This window comes from Aethalodelphis obliquidens, unplaced genomic scaffold, assembly GCF_003676395.1.
Source record: "Aethalodelphis obliquidens isolate GAN/ISIS:26980383/991018 unplaced genomic scaffold, ASM367639v1 scaffold12, whole genome shotgun sequence".
In the NCBI taxonomy this organism is placed as follows: Eukaryota; Metazoa; Chordata; class Mammalia; order Artiodactyla; family Delphinidae; genus Aethalodelphis; species Aethalodelphis obliquidens.
Genome location: NW_020837956.1, coordinates 17,297,644 through 17,324,389, shown reverse-complemented (window position 1 = coordinate 17,324,389; position 26,746 = coordinate 17,297,644). Strand labels below are relative to the sequence as shown.

General features: G+C 39.4%; 1 protein-coding gene across 13 annotated transcripts in view; it reads left to right on the top strand.

Moving 5' to 3' along the window:
• LTBP1 (latent transforming growth factor beta binding protein 1) overlaps nt 1-26,746 on the top strand; it is a 419,895-nt gene that overhangs the window by 322,402 nt on the left and 70,747 nt on the right. For all 13 annotated transcript variants that reach the window (XM_027113416.1, XM_027113415.1, XM_027113421.1 and 10 more), the window contains 4 exons: nt 3,277-3,399; nt 6,125-6,247; nt 12,652-12,774; nt 18,555-18,680. In XM_027113416.1, coding sequence (XP_026969217.1) covers nt 3,277-3,399; nt 6,125-6,247; nt 12,652-12,774; nt 18,555-18,680 — 495 coding nt within the window. The remainder of the gene's footprint in view (nt 1-3,276; nt 3,400-6,124; nt 6,248-12,651; nt 12,775-18,554; nt 18,681-26,746) is intronic.

Genomic DNA, 26,746 nt, shown 5'->3' with positions numbered 1-26,746 from the left:
GCTGTGTTAGCTTGGATAAGTTATCTCATTTCGCCAGGGCTTACTTGCTCATCTGCAAGAAGGTAACAATGATGGCATCTGTGAGGGTTGATGTGAGGATTGCATGAGATAATATAGGGTAATGAGATATCAGAGATAATACATGGAGGATGAGATATAAGGCAGGGGCAGAGCATGACATTTTGTGGTAGATGTTGTTATTCACCGAATAATAGGCATGTACAAAGTTCTGCTGAAGCCAAGAAGTGTGTGACTAATTCAGATTGCATGCTTCTGGGAAGGCTTTGCAGAGGTGTCGCTATTTGAACTTGGTCTTAAAATATTGAATACAGAGGGGAGAAAACCTTAGCAGGCAGAGGAAACAGCACCGCATTGACTGTGTCTTCACCTCACTCAATGTACTGACAACTCTTTTCAGGTTGTAAATACATTTTCTAGTGTATTAATCCATTACTTATTTGTATCTTTGTATTTCTTTGTACATTTTAGTGCTGTATGTACTAAATGTATAAATACCCTAGAGATAGTCTCTATTTTAACTCTGAGCAGGACTTATCATAGTAATATGGGCAAAAAGTCCATTAAAGTAATACCTTTTGGGACTTCCCTGGTGGCACAGTGGTTAATAATCTGCCTGCCAATGCAGGGGACACGGGTTCGAGCCCTGATCCGGGAAGATCCCATATGCCACAGAGCACCGAAGCCCGTACGCCACAACTACTGAGCCTGCGCTCTAGAGCCCAAGAGTCACAACTACTGAAGCCCACACGCCTAGAGCCCGTGCCCCGCAAAAAGAGAAGCCACCACAATGAGAAGCCCACACACCGCAATGAAGAGTAGCCCCTGCTCGCCGCAACTAGAGAAAGCCTGCGTGCAGCAACAGACCCAACGCAGCCAAAATTAAAATAAAATAATAAATTGATGAAAAAAACCAAACAAACAAATACCTTTTGTGAAGAATAATATTTTCTGTTCATCTCTTGGCACAAGAGAGAGAAGACATTTGTCCTGCATGCCTATTTTATTAGAAAGTATTCTTTTGTCATAGGAATTTGGTCCCTCATCAGAAAAGAAAAAATGCTTTTTAATGTGTAGAATTATGCTGCCTCTGTTCCTGTGTCCTTTTAAAGACCCAAAGCTCACCTCATTCAAGATAACAGAGTTGCCTCGAGTTTTTCCAAATATGTGTATCATTACTTATAATGAATTACTTCTGACAGTCTTCCCAACATAAATGAGTAACTTATGTAAGATGTCTGGTGTATCCTGACAGTACTTGGAATGGAGGGTATAGTCTTGCTGCAAACATCTTCACATGGGAATGCTTAATTTTTCATCTTCTTTGAGAAAGTCAAAAAGAGGCCAAAGCATTAAAAATGTTGTCAGACATTACGTGAGATCCAACCAGCTACATGAGCTATTGTTGGTCTTAAATTCTTGAACTGACGTCTCAAGTATTTTATAGAATGTGCTGAAAGAAAACATGGTGTGGGCTCGTCTTTGCTGTCGACCACTTGAAAAGCTAGTAGACTGAGAATGCTGGAAAGGTGTAAAATCATTCGTAAGACAAAATTCTTATTTAATTTCTCTATTGGTAGTCAACAGTTGGCAGCCAGGAATTATATATAAACAAAAGGGATCAACTTCACAATAAGTGAAACAAAAGTTTCTAGTAAACTCAAGTAATTTCTGCAAGAAATTAAATCAGAAACAAATTTCTGAACTCCAATTACATTAATAGTCAATGTGAGCTTTTTCAGGAAGCATAACCTGACACCTTGCTTGCCTGAAGATAAAATTCAAAAGGTTAAGGCCTCACTAGAGGTTAAGAAATGCAACTTTGCTCAGGAAACAGGTAATTGTCAGTGATACTTGAGGGAAAGGACTGTGCAGTTAATTGAGTTCTCCTGGCAAAAACTTGTAGATGCAAGGGGGGAAAGTGGTGGAAGAGGGGTGTAGTGGTGGGATGAATTGGGAGATTGGGATTGACATGTATACACTAATATGTATAAAATGGATAACTAATAAGAACCTGCTAGATAAAAAATTTTTTAAAAACCTTGTAGATGCATTTTAAGTAACAGGATATTTTCAGAAGGAAACACTAGTCAGACATTGATCTTTAGGATGTGATTTCCTTAAAACAAGTTCTGCTCTTTTAAGATCAGAACTCCTCTCTCCCACCCTGAGTACAGGGCTGGTGTGTTTTCATCCATTGTCTCCACTAATCCTCACAGCAGACCTGTGGTGGAGGTGGTGAAGCTCAGTCCTACCATATTTTAATGATCATAAACTCTTACAAACTGACTAGCTCTTCAGCAGAACCTTCTGAGGCTGTATCCTCATAGAGAAGGCAAGACAGCACTATCTAATTAGATCAGACCAACCTGACAGCCAAACAAAAGCGTTTAGAAAACACGCGCTGCTTCTACCACAAGTGTTCAAGGTATTGAGGAGGCCAGGCTTTTCTTCATTCGTGTAAATTCATATCCACGACTAGGAAACTTATAAAGAATTATGTTCTTTCTCAGTCAAGAGCTCTATGTTTATTCAAGGCATTTGAAAAAAAGTCCTCACTCATCACTTTCTCCTTAGACATTCCAACATCTATCATCAAAACATCATGCCTCTTGGCTTTCCTTGTTACTTTGAAAATGAGCTCAGTGTCCTTTAACACAACTGTTTGACCTTATACTTTTCCAGGTTCTTCTAGTACAGTAGAAATCTCTATTTTGTTTTTTAAATTCTTGGGAGAGTTTTAATTCTGCCTTTTTTCTGCCTTCTACAGGTCTGCAAACTGCCTCGTAGCCATTTGTGCTGAGGTTCTTTCTTTTTTCAACTCTAAAATATTTCATATTGTGTTTGTGCTATATCCAAAGTATGAGAGAGAGAGAGATGGCAAAGAGCTTGATGTTGTATTGAAAACAATTTTACTTCATCATAAATTTATCATCTATTTGTAATTATTTCTTTTCTACAGTTCAGCATACTGAGGTTGATGGTTGGTACACTGGTGGGCTGATTCAAACTAGAATGTAGAGTGCCTCACCTAGGAGAAGTACTATTATTTTTGTGATAATAACCCCAGAATGCATTGGAAAGGGCAGAGCCTTTTTTTCTGCTTATTAAAAAGTTTCTATTGTGGTTCATGCCTTAAAAGGCCAGCCTGGAAATGGAAGGCTTTGAGGGCAGTAGCTTGGTTTACAGTCTCAAACTTTAGCTAATGGGGTGTTTAGATATAAGAACTAATGTAAACAATTGTCATTGTGTTTACAGATGTTGACGAATGTCAGCAAGGGAATCTGTGCATAAACGGGCAGTGCAAGAACACCGAGGGCTCCTTCAGGTGTACCTGTGGGCAGGGCTACCAGCTGTCAGCAACAAAAGACCAGTGTGAAGGTAGGAGTGTAGCACCATGAACTACTGTGATTGCAGTTTAAGGCACGTGCCTACAAAAAAATGTGCACTCAGTAAAGTGAGTGGGTTTTGAGAAACTACCTACGTGATTGTTTTATTGTGCCAGAAATCAAGGGACTTACACTTAAGTCAGGAAAGTCAATGAAACAGGATGGGAAAAGTCTAAATTTGAAAACTAAGGTATTAGTGGTCAGTGGCTGGGCATTACTATTGGAAAGAAAAATGGTTACTCTGTGTAATTCCTTACTTGCAGAAAATCAATTGTATTAAAATCATTTGAAAGTTTCACCTAATAGGATTAACACTCAGAAGCGAATTATGTCAGCCTGGTATTATGTTTTGGAATATTAATGATCTAGTTTTTGTATGCATTGAGCTTTTTAAAATTCTTACTTTAAAAAAAAATAATCACTAAACAAGACTTTTCAGGAAGACTGAAATAGCATCCCCCTTATACTCAGGGATAAAGTTTGTGAAATATACCCTGTTCCTACAGGTGATAGTGAGGATTTTGGACCTCACTGGGGTTGACCTTAGACTTAAAAAAAGTATTTTTCTTCATTGAACTTCATACAGAATTACAGATTGGCCCTTCAACAACACATGTTTGAACTGCGTGTGTCCATTTATACGCAGATTTTTTTCAGTGAATACTTAGTAGAGTACTACACGATCTGTGGTTGGTTGAATCCTCAGATGCGGAACTGTGGAGACAGAAGACCAACTGTCAGGTTAAATGCAAATTTTTGACTGTGTGGTGGTGGGCCCCCCTAACCCCCTCATTGTTCAAGGGTCAACTGTACTTCACCTCCCAACAAGTATATGCTTCCTGAGCTTGAAAATACTATGGTATCACCAGTGACAAGCACAAGTGTCCAGAGCTCCTGAAAAGAAATGTCATTTAAACGTCATTTATTTAAGAATACACATTGTACTTGATCAGTTGTTTTATTATAGGGAAACAAATCATATCCATGTGTGTATGTAAACTTTAGATATTTAATAAGTAGAAAGGTCTCCTGAGGTAGTGTTATAAAAGAGACAATGTATGGTGGTCCTACAAAGGGATCTACCAATATTATCATAACCTTCTTCAATTATCCCTTTCTAGAACAAAGAGAGTCATTACAATACCTAATCTAGAGGTGAAGAATGATCAAACACACACAAACACACTCATGTACACAGATAAATTAAGTAATTTGTTCTAGATTCTAGTCCCTCTCAAAGTTTTTATACTTTATTTAATGAATCCTGACCGTTATAGTGTGTGTGATAAGGGTAGACGTCCACCCATAATGTACTAGGGCTATCGTGTTCATAGTCCTTCCTTTTGAAGAGCCAGTGATGTCACTCCTAGAGATAAGTCAGACACAGGAGAATCACCCACCAGGTTAGAAATAGGGGCAAACCAATGTTAGGTGCTAAATGCCAGGATGATCGGAATGATGCTATAAAGCAGAGTAGGATAGAACAGTGGTGTAGGGTCCCTGTGGTGTTAACTCCTGCAGAATCACATTGCCAGAAGTAGATACACATATGCAAAATGTGATGAGTAAAGTTGATCAGCAAACAACATGAAATAAGTGCCTGCTGATCGTTGAAACACTAGGTCATTTAAGGAGTAAAAAAAGATGTGGTAGACGGAGGCCCTGCCTCAGGAAAGCCAGAATCTGATGGTGAAGGTAAATGATGGAATACATGCAATATATTATCATGCCTTTTATGTGTGGATATGATGCAGGCACGTGTGTGAGCCTGAGCTCAGGATTGCGGTTACAAAACAAATAATCTCTAAGCAGAGGATGTGTGTGCCAAGCAAGAGAGATTCAGAAGCAATGTAGGTATCAAATGGGCTGAGAGCCCATTTGAAGGACCATTAGATTTGCCCAGAAAATCATTGAGAGAGAGAGAAGGTGGAAGCCTGATTGCCAGGGGTCTAAAGGGTAAATTACTGAAAAAGAATTGAAGACCTTCACGCCATGACACTTTTCAATCAGGGGGGTCAGCAAACTTCTCCTGTAAAGGGCCAGATAGTATATGAATGTGTGGTGCTATTTTCCAATAAAACTTTATTTATAATAATAGGCAGTGGTGGGCTGTAGCTTGCTGACCCCTGCTTTAGACTATCACAGGCCTTAGGGCTTTTAAACTCAGAGTGTTAAACTTGAACCTATAGAAGGAATTCCAAGAAGCTTCGTTGTGATTCCCAGATTACAGCCAAGTATTTGCCCCTCATCAGTGACCAGTTGAATTAATATGTACAGATTCTCAGCTCATTGCTTAAAATTTTAAGCTCATGGGGCTTCCCTGGTGGCGCAGTGGTTGGGAGTCCGCCTGCCGATGCAGGGGACACGGGTTCGTGCCCCAGTTCGGGAAGATCCCACATGCCGCAGAGCGGCTACGCCCGTGAGCCATGGCCGCTGAGCCTGCACGTCCGGAGCCTGTGCTCTGCAACGGGAGAGGCCGCAACAGTGAGAGACCCGCGTATCGCTATAAAAAAAAAAAAAAAAAAAAATTTAAGCTCATCTGGTTTTCCCTACAGGGATATTTGAGTGACCTTTTACTAGAGGTCAGTTTGAATCACATAATGAAAATTCTAAATTAATTAGAAACCAGATAGTTTATAGACCTCCTTTACATGAATGATTAAAAACTCACTTTTAAAGCACCACTTCTAAGTTTCTTTTTACTCTCTTGCTCATAGATATTGATGAATGCCAGCACCGTCATCTCTGCAGTAATGGGCAGTGCAGGAACACGGAGGGCTCCTTCCGCTGTGTTTGTGACCAGGGTTACAGAGCGTCCGCCCTTGGAGACCATTGTGAAGGTGAGAATTGCTCTTGATTGCAGAATCATAAAATGTGAGAATCAGGATCAGGGAAATCTGGACATCATCCTGGCCTCTGTCCTTGACCCCATACTTTTGACTTCACAGTTGAGGACACGAGGTCCCTGCAAGATATTTTCCCCATGGTCACACAAATAGTGCCAAGAAGTGCATAGAATCAAGGTTTTCCTTACACTACTCAGAGCAGTTATGCCAGAAGAATTATGCCAGCTAGATGAATAAAGAATCAGTTTAACTTTTCTCAGCTGTGGATGGTTTATCCTGGGTGTATAGTTCTGTATAGCATCCACTGGGATGCAGGACCAGTGGTACCAATGATCCAAGTAAGTAAAGACAAGTTAATTTTCCAGAAAAATGTGAAGTTTTTAAAGCCAGACTTTAATTCAATTTTGAGCTTTTCACATAAAATATGTCTTCAGGATAACCCATGTGTACAGCATTTGTGAGCTGTTAACCACTTTCACTACCTGCCTTGGCTCAGAACCCCTTTGGGTGGTCAGAGCTGCTGAAGCTGCCTGTCACCAGCCTATCACTTGTGAATTCTCTGTGTTCACTGTGTGTTTTCCCCACTCATCTGCTGATTTGCTGCATTTAGACCCTGTCAGTTATGAAAGCAGAAATGTGAACATGGCAGGGTTTGCCTCACATGGTGAGGTGGTGTCTGCTTGAGGGTCTGAACCCCACCTTTGATAGAAGAGAATGAGCTTTTCAGTGATTGGTTTTGTGGCACATACTTCAGTGGCCCCAGATACTTTTGGACTTTTCAGTCCCATTGGTTGGGAAAGATCAACTGTATTGTATCCTTCTCTTCTGACCGGAGAACTTGGCTCAAACAGTCACAACCTGTCCGGAGGGCAATTGGTACCGTTTCAGAGGTGTTAAAATGTACATTATTGTTGAATCAGTGGGTCATCTTCTAGGATTTTATCCTAAGGTAATAATGTTTTTCAGAGGGTTAATACAACCAGTGAAAAGTTGTAATCAACATACCTATTGAAAAAATAGGCAAATGATCAAGTGATAAGTCATAATAACAATAATAATTGGTTGTCTGAAAACTATGGATGGGGAACTCTCCAATATACGGGTAAATGTTGATGATTCAACATAGTGGCAATGCAAGATGCAGGAGGCAGTCGTGTTTCTGGGAGCCAGTCATGGAAGAATCTATTCTAGAAGTAAGTAGGTGGTAGGGCACATGCTAAGGCACTGAAAACCTACACTGACCACCGGTATGTTTTTTGCCCTAATTCCTGGCCTAGCCAAGAGGATAACCAGGCCATTGACTAAGTCTTGGGTAATGGGTGCTTATTATAGGACATGTTCCTCTATTTTGGCTGTTTTAATATGTAACCATTTCACCAGAAGTCCAATATTTTTATTCTAAAACCATCCATTTCATGAAAAGCCAAATAAAAACGTTTCCCCAGCTTCCTTGGCGTTATTTATATGTTCCATAAGAAAGCTTCTTTTTAAGTATATAATCAGACTCTTTTCTCTTCAAGTCAGGACTAATTTCCCTAGTGTCTTAGGTTATAAATAGGACTGGAGTCCAGTCAATTAATTCAGAGCTCCCTTTGAAACGATATTAGCACTTCAGCCTGCTAATTCCCAACTAGCACTGTTTCTGACCCTTCCCAGTCTTATGCAGCTGTAATTAACTGAGCTGTGACGGCTCACTTACCTTTCACAGCTGTGGGAGGAAGAGCCCTCTTTCTTGTTGGCATTTCTATTTACATGTGTAATTTTCCTCTTCTAACTCTGGCAGAGACTTGTTTTCTTACAGCGTTATCCTGCAGTCCTGCTGGCCTTCTCGTGGAGTCAGAATCCCAAGCATTGTGCTGATTTCTGTGGGCAACGTATGCCAGCACACTCAGTAGCCACTCACTCTGTGATTCTGGGTGGCCTCAGTTGTCCTGGTTATTAGAGGTCTTGGCATCTCAGCCTTCAAAGGCTCTGCCTCTGACTTGTTTTCCCTCCAGGCACAGTCTCTGCTTCCATGCCTACCTTGGCACCTTCCCCAGCCCCTTGCTGTGGTTGCTCCATGCTAGTCCCTTGCAAAGCCTGAGAAGAAGATTCATGATTTACTCTGTCTTCCTATGACCCTTCTCTGTTGGTCATTTCTTTGCAGACCAAATCGAAAAAGGGAAGAAGTGCTAGTATTTCTTACCTTCTGACATTTCTTTCCAAGTCAGAGTCATCCATTTATTCATTTATGCATTCATTCAACAAAAATTTGAGTGTCAAGGATGTGCCAGGCACTGTTCTAGGTGCAGGATGTACAGCAATAAACCAAACAGACAAAAAGTCCTGCCCTCGTGGAGCTTACATTTTAGTGAGGGAGATAACAATAAAAATGATAACTAAATAAACTGTATAGTTTGTTAAATGGCAGTAAATGTTAAGGGGAAAATTAAAGTGGGGTACATGGGGGGTGCGGAGAGAGGGAGGGAGAGTGATGGTCTTAAATAAGTAGGCAAGCAGAGGTTAGCCTGAGATGATGACATTTGATTATTTCTGGGGGAGTGTTCCATGAAAAGGCTTTGTGGAGGAGATTAAGAGCTTGACTTGGGCGTTTTCAGTTTGTGTTGCCTACAGTGGGTATCCACATGAAGATATCCGAAAGACAATTGGACCTATGTGTTTGGAATTCAGGGGTGAGTTCTGAGCTGGGATACATCAGCATGTAGACAGTGTTTAAAGCCATGAAGTTGGATGGGATCACCAAGGGAGTGAATGTAGCTAGAAGAGAGAAGTTGTCCAAAGACTGAGTCCTTGTCCCTCATTTATTTAGAAGTGAGGAGGTGATAAGGAACAAGCAGAGGGGATTGAGAAAAAGTGGCAAGTGAAGGAGCAAAACCAGAATCCAAGAGAACGTTTCAAAGAGGGCGTGATGAGCTTGTGTCAAACATTGCTGCTAGGCAAGATGAGGACCAAAAGTTGACCATGGCATCTAGTCAGGTGGAGGTCCTTGGTGACTGCCAAAGCAGTCTCAGTGGAGAGGTGACCACGACTGACTGTTGCTATCCTTAAAGCCTGATGGCCAACTCCTAGAAGAAAATCACCCTAGTCGGTGGTGTCAGACAATCCCACATCGGGCTCTCTTAATATTCCACCTACTCTTTTTTTTGCTTTTGAAGATAGAGATCTTGCAAAATTTTTAAACTATCCAGACTCTAACATAGTGCACTGGGTTTTAAAATCTGTACAATTATTTATAAACATTTTTAAAATGCTTCCTTTTACTCTCATATACATTATTTCTCTTAGATTTTGGAAAGTGAATGAAAATTATTTTAGGATAGGGTGAACAAAGCTGACACGTTTCCATTATGCTGAGGCACATATATTGGTAATAGAGTGTTGTTCCTGAAATTCATATCCTCAGGATTCTACTTGCTCTATTTTGAATTGAGATTTTTCACGTAATGCTAATGATCAAATGTGCCTTTTCTTATTTTGTTGTCTCAATTTCCAAAAGAGCAAAGAAAGAAAGGTAAATCTAAAAATGGACCTCCAACTCAACACCTGTTAGAATGGCTGTGGAGCTATTAGAATAAATATGGAACAGTTGGAACTCTCTTACCTTGCTGGTGGGAATGTAACATGATACAGCCACATTAGAAACTTCAAAAGTGAAACCTACTATGTGACCCAGCCATTCTATTCCTAGGAATTTACTCAAGGAAAATGAAAGCACATATGCACACAAAGACTTAAACATGAATGTTTATCAAAACTTCATTCATAATAGCAAAACTGTAAACAGTCCAAATACTCATTATAGGTGAAGGGTAAACAAATCGTGGTACATTCATACAATAGAACACTACTCAGCAATAATGAGGAGAGAGCTGTCGATACACATGACAGCCTGGATGACTCTCAAAAACACTATGCTGAGCAGAGGAAGCCAAACAGAATAGGGGTACAAGTAACCTTTTGGGGCAATGGAAATGCCTATACCTTTTTGGTAATGATTGGTCCAGGTTATTCCTTCAGTATTATATGGTTTTTGTTTTTTTTTTTTTTTTTGGGTGGGGCTGCATTGGGTCTTTGTTGCTGCGTGCAGGCTTTCTCTAGTTGCGGCGAGCGGGGGCTACTCTTCGTTGCAGTGCACGGGCTTCTATTGTGGTGGCTTCTCTTGTTGCAGAGCACAGGCTCTAGGCACGTGGGCTTCAGTAGTTGCAGCACGCGGGCTCAGTAGTTGTGGCTCATGGGCTCTAGAGCGCAGGCTCAGTAGTTGTGGCGCATGGGCTTAGTTGCTCCATGGCATGTGGGATCTTCCCAGACCAGGCCTTGAACCCGTGTCCCCTGCATTGGCAGGCGGATTCTTAACTGCTGTGCCACCAGGGAAGCCCCTTTAGTACATGTTTTATGGCAAAGATCCATAAACAGTAGACTAGAATATCCCCATTTGGCTCAACCACTTCAAAATCATGAAATAAGCAGAGAGTTGGGGCTTAAGAATTATTTTCACAGAATTTACATCTAAAAACCTTTTCTCAATTAAATTTGGTTCCACTTTCAGGAATCTTGATCTACCAAAGGTCAGTTAATCAGTGAATAAAACCTTTGTTGGCATAGTCAGGCTTTGCAGGAGACACTTAGTCCTCCGTGCTGTTATCTTTCTTAATTGTGCATGATGGTTCCTTTACGGATTCTTTCACAGAAATTATAACACCCAAGGCATTAGATTAACAGGAATGGAGATTTTAAGGTCAAACTGGAAAAAGAGACTAAGGAAAATGTCACCAAACTTTATGTTTGTCACTACAGAATGACATTCTTACAAAGGTGTGTCATTAATTCCTTAAAAAACATTGCATTTGCAATGATGTTAAGAATCCAGCAGTGGATCCTTACAGATATAAATTGGTACAGAAATGCCTGTGCCTTGATTGTGATGGTGGTCACAAGAATGTGTCTACATTTGTCAAAACTCATTGAACTGGACTCTTAGACACATTCGTTTTATGTAAATTATACTTCAGTGAAGTTGGAGAAACACACTAAAGAACAAGTGATAAATCACTTTAGTTGTGACGGAGTCACATCAGCATTGTTTTACATTTTAGGATCTAGTATTCAGAAACACTTTAAAAATGGGTGAACCTCATAATAATTTATTTTGATAGAATGAAATTATAAGGTGCTTCTCTTTTATCTGCCCCATGAATGGTACGGAAGGCAGTTAATTAGTTGCTTGGGTTCTACGAGGAATATTTAATTCCTGTGCCCACATTTTCAACCAGACAGCGAGGAGAATAAGGCAGCAGCAGTCTCCATATTCACTTCTTCCTGGACCTCCTCATGTATTTTAGCAGCAATCATAATTATTAGCAAGAAATGCCATAACATGCCAAATTTCTGAGAAAACAAAGAAGGTTTTGTTCTTTAGGTTTCTTCAGTGCTAATAATTTGAATCCTACACATACAACAGAATCGGAGCTCATGGAGTGTGTTAGGAATAATGAGCTCTGACTAGGAGTAAATGAGGTAATAAACAGCCCTAGTGAAAGATCTGCCTCGAGTTCATGCAGCAAGGGGGGGTCATTAATTGTCTTACATGCTCACAGTCAAGACCCACTATTGGTTACATAAACCATTTTTAGTTGCATATTTGTTATAAGTACATACGTTAGAAAAAATCCAGGCAACATTATACCTGTTTGTGATAACTGCTGAGTAAGTGACTTGATCTTGTTGACTCCCTTGCCCGCCAAAAGCTCTTCTTCCCGCTCTGCCACTTTCCACCCTGCTGTCAAGGCTCCAAGTAAGTTCCTTATGTTACCCAGGCCACCTTTGACCTCTGTAGTGTCTCTTCTCTAAATTCATGTGACACTGGAAGTTGGTTTTAGTCTTTTGACAAATATCTTTTTTGACAATTCTTATGTTAAACTATTTTGAACTTATAAAGCAACTCAATATTTTTGTGTTTTTTCTTATTAATATAATTTGGGTTTTTTGGTACAATCATTTTCCTTTGGAGGCAGGGAGCGTGCCAAGTACTTTAAAAATCTTTCCTGTAATGCATAATATAGGATCTTGTATAAATAGATGCTCAAGATATTCTTATTTGAGGAATAATTTTATTCTCTTATCATCACGGAGAATTTAACCAAGTAAATTACTGTTTGTTATAGAATCTTTACTTTCCTCTTTGAATTGATTTTATTTGATGTTAAAACTTGTTTATTTATTGTGCAAAGCTAAAATCCTTTCAAAATATTTCATTTCTCAAAAACTCTAAAAGGTAAACGTCATCCATTTAAAATCATGCGTTATGAGAGATGTAAAATAGTGTTCATTTATGAGTCTGGTGTGTAAACATAAGGGAAATGTTTTTCTAAATACATTTTGTTTTGTCAATTGACTTGTAGATATCAATGAGTGCTTGGAGGACAATAGTGTTTGCCAGGGAGGAGACTGCATTAATACTGAAGGGTCCTACGATTGTACTTGTCCGGATGGATTCCAGCTAAATGACAATAAAGGATGTCAAGGTACTTCTCTCTCCATCTTCTAAATTATAATTTACATTATTGTTCAGTTCTGCGTTGCTTCCTGATGATAGTCTGCGGTTTTACCACTCTCTATGTAAGTGAGCTATGCCAATTTGTATTTGTATAATATTTTTCTTGAGTCTACATCAAGTACAGGAAGTTCCCGCTTTGCACTGCACCATGTTAACTGAAACTCATGTGTTTTGGAACTGTGTCCTAGCTTTGTGTGCTTCTGTGGTAACTGAGATCACCTGTACTTTGCTGTTCCTTCCATGGGCCAACCTTGGTACTTGATTCTAAATTATCTTCTAGCTTTTTTATCTCCTTCATGGGTCTATTTAATCTTGTCCCGTAGCTGATATATATCTGCTTTTTTTTTTTTCCTGATCCCTGTTTTTATCCAGTATCCAGCTTCTCCTCTCCCCCAAAAACCTCACTAATGTTTTGGTCACAATTATAGAGGACAGGATTTTATGTTTTTTCAAAGTGCTATCATGTTTAATCTCCTAAACAGCAGTCCTCCTCCCCTCATCTGTGGTTTCACCTTCTGCAGTTTGTTACCCACAGTCAGCTGCAGTCAGAAAATATTAGGTGGAAAATTCCAGAAACAATTCACAAGTTTTAGATTGCTCACTGTTCTAAGTAGTGTAATGAAATCTCGTTCCATCCCATTTCATCCCACCCGGAGCATGTATCATCCCTTTGTCCAACGTGTCTCATCTGTTAGTCACTTAGTAGCCATCTCCGTCGTCAGATCCACTGTCGAGGTATCACAGTTCCTGTGTTCCAGTAACTCTTATTTTACCTAATAATAGTTCCAGAGCACAAGGGTAGTGATTCAGCAATTTGGATATACCAAAAAGAAGCCATAAAGGTGCTTTTTTTTTTTTTTTAAATGAAGAGGTGAAAGTTCTTGACTTACTAAGGAAAGAAAAAAAATCATGTGTTGAGGTTGCTAAGATCTATGGTAAGGACAAAGAGGGAAAAAGAAATTTGTTCTAGCTTTGTTGTCACCCCTCAAACTGCAAAAGTTACGGCCACAGTGCATAAGTCCTTAGTTAAGATGAAAAAGGCATTAAATATGTACAATAAGATAATGGAAAGAGAGAGAAATTACATTCACATAACTTTTATTACAGTATACTGTTATAATTCTATTTTTAGTTAGTGTTGTTAATCTCTTACTGTGCCTAATTTATCAATTATACTTTATTATATGTATGTATAAGAAAAAAGTAGTATATATACGGTTCAGGCCCATCCATGGTTTCAGGTATCCACCAGAGGCCTTATAATGTATCCCCTGGGGGTAAGGGAGGACTGACTGTACAGTGGACACAAGGTACTAATAAGAACACAGTACCAATCACAGCACAGCTTTAACGGAATACCTACTATGTACCAGTTGCTGAATTACCTTACTTAATTTGTAAAGAATTGAAGAGGCAACTTTTCTTTTATCCATTTTGTGCATGAGTAACTGAAGCTCAGAGAAGTTAATTAGCATGTTCCTCACTAATAAGTAATTGAACTGAGATTTGAACCCAAGATCTTTCCCCACTATTTTCTCTACATTGCCGTGCCAATTATTGTTACACTTATAGCCAAAGGAAGGAAGACAATGAGATTCAGTGAATTTTTTTTTTCCCACTGTAACACATTGAGTTATTGTTGATGCTGGGGTTAAAAAATCAGATTGTCTAGATCATTTGTTCCATCATTTTTAGCTACACCTAACTGCCCCACAAGTTTTCCTATAATTATTAGTCTTAATAAATCCATGCCTTTTTTCCCATTGAAAACTCAAACTTACCTGTACTCTTATTTATTTCTAATACTGGATAAATTTTTTTTTCTCATTGTTCCTCCGCCATTATGGACTGTAGTGTATCCCAAAGTACATATAAATAAAAGCTTGTTGGAGTCATTTTTTATCCATTGCTACCGGACATGTATGACTTTTTTGTTCTCGATTGTCATAAATTATATCCCTCTCACGTGTCCCAAATCTCAGTATTCTTAAAAGGGAATATGGTGTCTATTCTCTTAGTTGTGAATATTATACTCTGTGTATCATTATCTACACTCAGCTTTGTGTCCCTGAGATACAAAAGACATGGGCCTTTGCCTTACTGATCCCAAGATTTAAATATACTGCAGTTTGTACCTCATTTGATATCATATATTTATTTACCTTCAAGGTGAATTTAAATTTTTCAGTATTTCCAATACAGAAATTAAATGTGCTTGGATTTAATGTAGTTGAGAGGAAAGGTTTGAATTATAAATTTATGTGACAATATTTCCATTTGGGGTCTTTTACATCTTAATAAAATCTTGATTTATATAAAAATGCCAAGAGATACCCCCCCAAACCACCTGAATCCTGTTTTTATTACAGACATTTGGGCTTAGAAGTCATATTTTTTCTGTTTCCTCTTGTCACAAATTTTTGACCAAATAGAGGTAAAACCAAGTCTTGTATAAAGAGACCATGATTTCATATTGCAAATTATATGCACTTCTAGAGTTAAAGTGCATAAAACTCATTTAGCCATCTGAGTAATTAATTATACTGTCTTCTCTCCGTATATTAAATTTGTGTTTGTGATTTGATAGGAACTCATATGTGACTGCTCCAAACATATGATGTTTTATTGACTATAAATCATTATTAAATTGACTTTGTTCTCAGTCACGTCGGTGATTCCTGATTTCCAGAATAAATTAATGTCTGCTTGAAAAACTGATATCCAAACGAATGAAAAATATTCCTGAAGCGGGATAGAGACCATTTAAAAAATACTATCTGTGAATATGCTCCGTCACCCACCTTCTCTGATTAGAGTCTGTTTATAATACCATGTGCACTCACCTGGTTTTGAATCATCTCTCTTTGCCACATCACTGGAGGCAACTTTGTGATCCTTCGCTCTGCCTGAAGTTAGTAGCCTACTTCTATCTAATCCCATGATCGTGTCAGCATTCTGTACATGGGTGTAGATTTCAGAGTTTGTTTTAATGCTGAAAACATAATTGATGACAATGTGAATAACCGTGGAACATATTTGAATAATAATGCATGATAGGCATAAACTTTAAGCCTCACCTAATAATCTGAAGATAGTTCCATATTCAGGAAGGCATTTTCAATTGAAAGTGTAAGAATCTCTTCCCCCAGCAAAGTTAACGATGTCATACAGACAGCATGGAAATTCTATGTTAATACTCTCTTTAGGAATGTGGCAGCATACATTTGATCTTCAGAACACACTCAGTTTCACGTTTTGACTTACACGTGCCAAATTGTGAATTTCTGTGGAATCTTGGACCTATGAAAGAAACCCAACTTAAATATAGTCTGGCTTTCAGCAGAGTTACTAGCAGCATAGTTTAGAAATGCCTCAATAAGTGCAACCCAAATTGAATGCATATGTTTCTCTGGTTCCAGATATTTGTGTTGTTCTTTCTTCGTGGTTTCCTGGAAAAAAGTCTGGGAATTCATCTTCAGTTCCTGTCATCAGACTTTTTAGACAATTATTTGTTAATCAGTGACTTCTCTTTAAGCAAGAAGTTTATGCCCATTCTTCCCCATGCAAAGTTGCAAAAGTCTGACAGCTTTTATAGGGCCATATTGAGTCACAGATAAAATAAGGAGGTGGTCTCGGATAACCTCTAGGGCTCTACAAGATGGATATCGACCTGGGACTTGATCTCCAGGCCAGTGGAAGTTTATGGCACTTTGTTGCCCAGGTAGAGGGCAACAGATTCTAGGCAGCAGATTGGAAAGAAAGAATGGAGCTAACGGGTAAAAGAAGGTCAGAGTTCAAGAAAGATCACAACCTAAGGTATTATCAGTAGGTAGCGAGGAAACACAGAGGATACCAGAGATTTTATAAAAGAAGTGACGAATTTCACAGAGTGAAATCATGTTGAGAAATAGTAAAGTAGGAAATGATTCATTGCTCTTCCTTGAAATATTTTAGTGACAATTAGAAGAATGGGAGAATTGTTAAGAAAATGAGTGATTCCTATTTGATTTCTTAGTTGGGTTCAGCAGTAGATAAGCCAGTTAGCCTGAAATATATGGCAGAAGGAAGGGTAAAAAGTTCAGGCTTAATACAGAGATGGCTAAATCAGTAATATTGCCGGAATTCCTATTACACAGTGAGATCAACAGGGCAAAAAGAAGAGCCCCAGGAGATCCTGGATACGGGGAAAGGGATGACTCTCTGGAGGAGGTGAGCTGCCGGGTTGGTGGCTAAGCATGTTCTAGAGGTCACTAGGAAGGTCCCATCATCTGTACCTTTCCCATGTTCCCATTAAGCTTTACAGTTATTCATGTTGGTTCCTGCCTCCCCTGTGAGCTTCATAATGGCAAGGGCCTCTTCCTACTCAGCCTTCTCATAGGAAGCCTTCAGCCAAAGTTTTTAATTGAATTAAAGATGGATTTTTAAGAGGATATGTTGAGGACCTCTTTAGCAAGAGATAAAGAGGAGGACCTAGGAGACTTCAGAAAGATAGGAAAATGACCTTAGTAGGGCTAGCGCCTGGATGGTGCCAAGGACCTGGGATACTTTTTATGACCCCCAATTAACTAAGAGAGCCTCAATCAATCACTCTTCAGTTATTAGAGAATGAACAAAACTGTGACATTTTTTGGTGGGCAAACATTCATAGTACACTGTTCACTTGCTGTGCTAGGAGTTGGGGACTCAGAGTTAAAATACGCAGTTCTCCTTAAGAAGCAGTCAGTGCAAGAGGGACACAGATGAGACAAACAGCAGTTAAAATGCAGTGCGCATAGGCAGTTGCATGTGTCAGCACCATTGTGAATAAGTGAACCATTCTCCATGATTCCTTATGTTGTCCACTGTGGGCACTCTTAGCCAGTATAACTAGGATTAGTTTGAAAGAACACTGCATTTACACCAAATACCTCAGGCATTATCAGTGTTTAGGAGTGATCATCACCCTGGCTACAGGGAGCATAATCATTCTTCATTGAGGGCAAGCAGAGTATGAGATGGTCAACACAACTACAGCATGATTTGTTCATGGTAGTAGTCGCTACCACTTTTTGACTCTTGGTTGTGTTGGGTACTACATTAAATAGCGCCTGATGCTCATTCACTAATTTCATCATCACAGAGCTGTGCCAATATTAAGACTTTGCCTTGTATAAAAGGCCTTTTTCTTGTACTTTATTTCTTGTATCCATTTTCAGTGAAATATAGATTGTAGTCTATTTCATTTGTATATTCAGACATCTGAGAAGTGCCATTTTTGAGCCAAACACTGTAAGACACGTCCAGCCTTGCCCTTAAGAAGTTCACGTCCCAGGGATGGATAGGCATGGACGTGGGGAGACGTACAGGCCACAGGAGAGTTGTCTGCATGGTGGTGGGAGGGGACAAAGGACAGCACAGTATTCACACTGAAGAATATTTCACAGAGGATTTATTTGATTGTAGACCCTCAAGCCTCCAATATGTCTTTTAAAAAAAGGGTACCTTTGGGTTGAAACTATGAAACTGCTTTTTTTAATTTTAGGTTGAAAATGGTTTGAACATTGGCTAGTTCCTGTGATTCATCCTAAGTAGTTTCTCTCCGCTGACAGTCCAACTTGTCTTGTGGTCTGGTGTGCGTACAGACTGAATAGTTGTACCATCAAAGAAGTGTCTGACCATGTTGCAATAGATTTTTCTTCCTGTATGTCTGGTATCATAAGAAAACAAAACAGATTTTTTTCAAGTATGTGGAACTCTTCTCGATTCCAGATATTAATGAATGTGAACAGCCTGGACTCTGTGGTCCTCATGGAGAGTGTCTCAACACAGACGGTTCTTTTCACTGCGTCTGCGAGCAGGGTTTCTCAATCTCTGCAGATGGACATACATGTGAAGGTAAGACAAACCATAAGACATCACATAATTATTGCATGATAAAGCAGAGAGGAGATCACTCTCTATTTCAATAGGCAAAGGCTCTGAGACACTGAAAGACACGCATGATTTAAGGCCTTAGAACATGTAGGCACCAAGATGACCCCCACCCGAAATCACAGCTCGGGGTGGCTGGGATTTACAAACAGGATAAACGGCCATTATGATGGTGAAAATACTCACAGGTGATTCCACTACTGGTACTGAATTAACAAGTCAAAATGTGTGGGAGGTGATGATTTTAGGTGCGCATGGGGGACCTAAAGGAAAACGGGGACAACATCCTGATGTAACTCGAGACTCTGCCAGTTTTGATTATGCTTCATATAGACCATCTGAATCATTCTGTTTATAAAAATGCCTTGCTTGATTTTTTCCTCTGCACCACTGTCAGCAGAGATTTTCCAGAGTTATTCCTCTAATATCCTTAGCTCTAAGCCAGTATATTTTCTTATCTATCAGTATTTGTTATGTCCTAAAAGCTAATTAACTTGTAAGATGTTAAGATAACACTGTGGGCTTCCCATTGGCAACCTCTGTATGTTTGCAGGGATACAGCACTGGTTATATTCATAAGATTTATATCTTGATGACTTATTATAGTTTGATAAATTGAGGAATAATTCATCTGAACTTTTATAAAAGTAAACCGAGAAGATTCCTATAATCATAATTTTAATCCATCCCTTTGTGAGTCTAGGTTATCAAAACCCAGCTATGTTTTAAAGAAGTATGAAGGTTTTGTTCTGGGCCTATGATAGGATCCAAATGCTTTGCTCTAAAACATAGTGCAGCAGGAAGTGTGTGCTCTCCTTACCCATACCACAGTGGAAACAAGCCGAGGAACGGCAACCAGGTTCATCTGAAACTAATTATTATATTGGGAAGAATAAACTGATCTTATAAAAAGCAGGAGATTGTTGAAATTGCTCTCTTGCTGAGCAGACAAAACATTGATACCAGATTTGGTTTCAAGTGAAAGAGAGATAGTGCAGGGTGGGGTTTAAACAAGCAGATTCTGAGGGGTTTGAAAGTGATCAAAAGTGGGGAAATGGAGAAAAACATCATAAAGATGGCCATGAGAGGTTTACTCCATGATTCAGTGGTTCAAGTTTTAATTAGTTTTATATTTAGAGCTCTTAAGAAAGACAGGGCATGAATGCATACATTCTGGGGGGATCACGGTATTCCCTGGTGGAGGGAATAGGGTGCTAGCCCATCTGAGTCACGGACGAAACGAATTTGCAGAATGCACATTTCCCTGCCTTCTAGAAAGGTGCAGGTTTGCTTCTTCAGCTAGCTCTAAAACATGGTTAGTAAGGGCTTCCTTTGCTGAAAAATGGTCCCAGTTACAACTGCCAATAGCTGTGCCATGCAAAAACTATATTCAGAAAAAATGTAAGTCACCTCAAGGGCTCACCAGTCAAAGCCATTGCTCCAGAAGACTATACCAATATAAGCATATTCCATTTATTTTTTCTTTTGTACTTTATAATTTGTCTTTAATTCTGTATCTTTCAAAATCCTGACTTCTGCAACTCCAGAGTTACATAATCATGCTAATTTAGTTGCAGTTCTAATTTTGTTAGTCATTTACTTGGCAGAGATTTTAATTTTAAAATGTGTTTTTAGAAAACTTCCAGTGCTTTGTAAATTACTGTACTTTAGTATACTGTCTTTGACGCTTGTTTCATATTTTTTACTCCAGAATCTGGATAGTTTTACAAAAGTAAAAAAGTAGATAATTTAGAATATTGTTCTGATATATGGCAGTATAACTAGAAAGCTCCCTAATTATTAGGCATGTTAATCTCTTTTTAGAATAAGCTTTGCAAGATTTTCATTTTTTGTGGTCTTAATCCAATATATTAAACTGGTCCAAATTTTCTGTTGTTGGACTTAGTCTGAAACTTGTGACAGTAGCAGTATGTCCTGATTCTACCTTTGGCGGCGGTGTAGGACGAAGCTAGTCCATGTGATGGGAATTTAACTATGGAGGTGATGTGCACAGGACTTGAATTAACATTGAGAAGTGGCTGGCACCCTTATTTCATGCCCATCTACCAGCTTACTTCCGAACTTCTAATTAAAGCAGTTGAAGCCACCTGGATGTGTCAGGGCTGGCATACCCTGCTTTAAGCAGGGCTGAAGGAATCCCACCCAGATGAGGGAAGGAGGGTCCTTCCCTGATTTCCTATGACTTGGAGAGCTGTCAGCATCTCTGCACAGTTATTGAACCACAACGAAGAGGTGTACTCTTCAACATGAACTGTCTCAGGTATCAAGTAGCATGGCCGATTCTTTGGAAATACAAACAGCACCACTGGCTCCTTCCTTTCCCTTATGTATGTGCCGCTCTGGGAGCACGTATGTGGGAGAGGATGGAGAAGCATCTTGTTTTTCCCACGTGAGATAAAGAAGAACAACAGTGTCATTTGAAGTTTGAGTGGAGTGGGAAGGAAGTGATGGGTGAGCAGCTATTTATTTATTTATTCATTCCCTCAGCAGTGACAGAGTGCCTGTCTTACGCCAGGCACCATAACCGTTCCGAGGGCAAGACACACACTGTTCTTGTCCACATGGAGCCTACATTCTAGGAAGGGATTCAGGGATCAATAAGTAAATAGTACATATAGAAAATTACGTTGTTGTAGTTAAATAATATAACATGGTTATACTTCATGGATATAAATAAGTGCAGGGTATGGCATGCCATATATAATTTATAACGCACAGGGTTTTTTTCCCCAAGTCCTACATGTGGATGTCAGGAAAGTGCAGGGGAGCAGGACCCTTCTGGTTTACTTCCACCTCGGTAGTTCTCGGTAATTCTTTCTTTTCTTCTCATAACTGCAGTTCATCTTTTCCTGCCACCTCCTGCACCCTCTAGCCAGAGCTTTTATTTTGTGTAGGAAAACAAAGGAAATTTTTCTTCTTTCATTCAGCTCACTGTTTTATATTTCAATTTATCTTATCGATTTGTTTTAAAAAGTTACACTTCTTTGGCTCCTTTATTTTTCCCCACTTGTTAAATTGCAGCGTTTTAATTCTTAGGAATAATATGTATCATCCCGTTTATAAGCTGACTCAGGGTTTGGTTTCTTCATCATCAGAAGAATGTGAGTGAGTGGGAAGAAGAATAGGGAAACCTGTGACTGTATCCTCAGTGTCACCATGTCTGTCCCCTGACTCCCATAGAGAAATGCCTCCTGGTCTCTGACTTGGCATCACTCCATCCACGTGCCTCTGGGCAGGCTGCTCTTGGCCAGGAATGGCTGTGCTCGCCCAGTTGGGTGTCCAGGTTGACTGAGACCTTGTATGACAACAAGTAGAATTGGGGACATTGGGCATCTCTAGACCCCACTGTGCTTTCTAGTCTGTTCACATAATAGACTGGGCACACTGGTCTAGCAGGGACCTCAGAGGAGCCCGGCAACACAGAGGGAGCGTTGGTGACTTACGGAACCTGCTTAGTCATGGCCAATTAGGCCTCCAAACCATGACCAAAATAACTCCCTAAAGCCCTGTCCTTTAGAAAGAAGCCTCATTCATTCATCCGTTTGACAAATATTTATTACGTGTGTGCTAGGTACTGGCCACTCCTCTAGGAACTGAGGCTGTGTCAGTGAACAAAAAAAGATCCCCAGTTTCTTGGAGGCAATAAACTAATAAGCAAACTATGTAATATGCTAGACAGTGATAAACCCCATGAAAAAGAGTGGAGTAATGGGGTTCTGAGGTCTAGAGTGAAGAATGGAAGCTGGTACAATACAGACTAGGGTAGTCACAATGGGCTGTTCTGCCTCTGTAATGTGGGTTAATGAAAGTAATACTAAAATTGTGTCTGAGTAACAGATAAAGCCATATCAAGTGCCTTTCTTTTTCAAACTGATCATCTCCTGGCTAAGTGATAATAGCCTGTCAATAAACAGACAAGAGGACATGAGCTTATCTGCTAAAGGCCTTTTTCCAATTACCAACATGAGTTCTGTTGTCCAGACAGGGGAATAAAAACTCAGAGTACAGCACCAAGAGCAAACCCTCATGTGAATTATGGGCTTTGGGTGATCATGATGTGTCAGTGTAGGTTCATCAGCTGTAACAAATGGAGCCCTCTGGTGGGGGATGTTGACAGTGGGTGACGCTAGGGGAGGGTTTTGGGAAAACAAGGGGAATATGGAAACTTTCTGTGAAATTTTACTGTGAACCTGAAACTGCTCTTTAAAGTCTGTTTTTAAAAATCAGGCCTTCCTGGCGTTACCTGTTTTTCATCAGAAAAAAACAAAAAATCAAAACCTTTTAGTTCAAGTCTCTATTCGACTGCTATCTTTTTCTCCCCTGAATTTTGTTGTCTATTTCTCCCCTTTCAAAATAATACCCCCGATGGAGTATGTGATCAGGAACTTCTCTCATATTCAAAACAACTCTCATATTGATTTAAAAATTGAGACCTATAGGATTGGAAGGGGACTTCTTAGAACATCTAGGCTGAACTCTGAATCCCAAAGCACTCAAATCAAGCTGTAAAGGCTCTAATCCTGTAACCTATTTAGATATCTACTATAAACCACTTCTTGCTAACTCATTCATCTGGAAGGGAAAACACAACAAATGCAAGTGGTAAGGATGGCTAGTTTCTTGAAGTTGACTGAGAACAGTGATATCAGAAAGATTAAAAGAAGTTGGGTCCAAACTCTTAGGCCAATTTTGTGTTCGCTGGGAACCAGAAAATACAGTAAAGGCAACCTTTGCCAAATCAAAGAAATAAAAACGAACTGGGAGCTAGTGTGGTTTTGTTTTCAGACTTTGAGGTACATTTTCTATGAACAGTGTAGAAAGAAAGTATAAAACCATTGTTGACAACACTCCAAGGCAGTTGGTGGTTTTGTGGCATGGAGATAGAACTTTATGTCTATCACCGAAGAGAAAATATTTTTGAAAATGACTTAGCCAAGTAGGACATTGAAGTACCCTGACACAATAATATATTACATCTGGCTGCTTGGCGCAAAGATTTTTAGGGTTTTTTTTTTAGTACTTTTAGAGTTGGAAACTGAAAAGCCCAGTAAGAGAACACAGCCGGAGTGTTGCTTTTCTAAAGACAGGGAATTCAGCTTAACAACAGGATCCTTTCCCTCCCTTGTGTAAAAAAGGATCAGACAACATTCCAGGTAAGGAAGGGAAGTGGCCTCTTGCTGTAAAGGCTACTGTTCTTCACACTCACTCCTCCTGTGAATGTACTTCTGCAGAAGTGAATGAAATGGATGATCAAATCATTAGGGAGAGAGCTGAGGAAATCTTGCTGGAATAAGCTGCTTTTGGACCTGGAATACATATTTTCCATGCATTGTTTGATTGTCCTCCATATATGAACATTTTTATAAAGAAATTCATAATGGTAGCAAAAAAAATTCAAGAGCTCTTCCTAAGCCTTTTATCGCTGCTGACCTTTTAAAACCCCAGAGCTATGGAAAATCATCTGTTATTAGAAGAAGTAAACACTTTTCCTTGCAGCCAAAAAAATAGACATGAAACTGCCAGAAAGGGAAGTGTGTGAATAGGCGGGCTGCCCCTCACACTTCCTACTGTGGCCCCCCCTCCCCCAGCTCATGTCTGGGGCACCGAGAGCTTCCTGCATCTACTTTGACCAGTCTTTTGATGTCATCAACAACCCAAGTTCTTGAGAGATCATGGAAGGTTGTTGTGAATAGTATTTTTATACTTTAGACCTACATTGTAATGCTTAATACATCGATTCCAGAATCAGTTACTTTTTAGGCATCTAACAGAGAATATCATATGGTTGTCTTGGACGCCCAGTGTGAGTGGACCGGAGATACTTCACATGTCTGATTTTATGACTTTATTAAAACAACAGCAGTAATAGTAATAGCCAGCGTTCACTGAGTTCTTGTTAGGAACCAGGCACTGTGCTAAGCGTGTTGTACCCATTTTCTCTTTTAATCTTCACAGCAAACCTATAGGTAGGTTAAGTACTAATTGGTATGCTTTTGGCTGCAGTGAGCAGCTTACTATAAAGAAATTTATTATACTAATAAGTGCAGAGATTGTCACCTCTCATCTACTGTAGGTCTTTATTTAACGTCACTTTCTCAGTAAGCCCTTTTTTTTCTCTTTTTTTTTAAGTATAGTTGACTTACAATGTTGTGTTAATTACTGCTGTACAGCAAAGTGATTCGGTCATACATATATATACATTCTTTTTCATATTCTTTTCCATTATGGTTTATCATAGGATATTGAATATAGTTCCCTGCGATACACAGTAGGACCTTGTTGTTTATCCATTCTATATATAATAGTTTGTATCTGCTAATCCCAAACTCCCAATCCATCCCTTTCCCACCCTCCTCCTGCTAGGCAACCACCAGGCTATTCTCTATGTCCCTGATTCTATTTCTCTTTCATAGGCAGGTTCATTTGTGTCATATTTTTGATTCCACATATAAGTGATATCATGCGGTATTTGTCTTTCTCTTTCTGACTTACGTCACTTAGTATGATAATCTCCAGTTGCATCCATGTTGGTGCAAACGGCATTCTTTTGTTCTTTTTTATGGCTGAGTAGTATTCCATTGTATATATGTACCACATCTTCTTTACCCATTCATCTGTCAGTAAGCCCTTTTCTAACCACCCTTTCTCACCTTCACTCACCCCCAACATTCCCGTTCCCTGTTTTTTTTTTAAAAACTACTTTATTCTCCTTCTGTGTCTTATCTATTATTTATTGTCCGACCCCCCTGCTAGACTCTAAGGCTGATAAGACAGGAATCTTCATCTGTTTTGTTCACTACTTTGTGCCATTAGTTAGGGCCCAATAAATACTTTGTGAACGAATGAAGGGATGATGAACTGTCTGTAACTCATCCTGGACTGTCAGGAAACAGACATAATTGAGTGTGTTGTGCACTTCTGCGAAGGCTTCCCTTTTTTTTTGAGGATTTCATTCCCTAAAGCACACCCTGCTTAGTATTTGGTGCAGCAGTGGTTAAGACGTTAGGCTGTGGAGTCTGAGTATACATGGGCTTGAACTCTTGCTCCAGCACTTCCAAGCTGTGTGGACTTGAGTAAGATGCTCATGTGCCTCAGTTCCCCACTGCATGATGAGGATAAAATACAGCACCTAGATAGAGTTTGTTGGGAGAGGTAAGTATGTTGGTATGTGTTGGCAAGTATCAACTTAGAATGCAGCCTGGCCCCTAGAACGTGCTCGATGAATGTGAATTGTTAGTATTTTAGCGCTTCTTACATGGGCACTCTAGTTATTGCTCTTTGTTTCCCTTAACGTGTGGGCACCTAAAAGGAAGGGGACATTTAACATCTATTTATTTTTATATGATCTGTGCTTAGCAAATATACAACACACAGTTGTATTGTTTGTGAATTAAATTGTCTGATAGTTCTAAGTCCAGGTCTGGATATAAACAAATTACTATATTTTTTCCATTTTTAAACCCCCAATTTTATTAAAGTCATGTAGAATACGGTACAGTAACTCATTTATACATAATTTGCTTTAAATTCCTCACCTTTTGTGTTCCCTAAGCATTACATGTGACTAACTTTCCCCATTCACCTCTGAGGTATTTCAAGTTTTTAAGTGTGTGATGTGTCAATTGCCAGTAAACTGATCACTCATGCAAATGCTTATTTGCATTTAAGTATTGACACTGTTATTTCTAGAGGTACACTGTCTATCTTCTGTGGTCTCATAACTAGTCTTTCTTGGCCTCCTGTTTGAATATAGAAAGAGAAAAATTAGAATAGTGAAAAAAAATGGGAATTTTTTTGGCTGATCTCATATTGCCTCTGGGGCCCAAGTGTCAAAAAGAGGAATCTGGGGTTTGATGTATTTGGCCTGTGCTTAGCGTTTTCTCCCAGTCTCACTGGCAGCACCTCTTAGTGTAAGAGACACTATATGAAAAGGGAAAATGTACAGCATGACTCTGAAGTTAGAATGAGATATTTTTTAGAAAAGCTCAGGTGTTAAGATGTAAAACCAT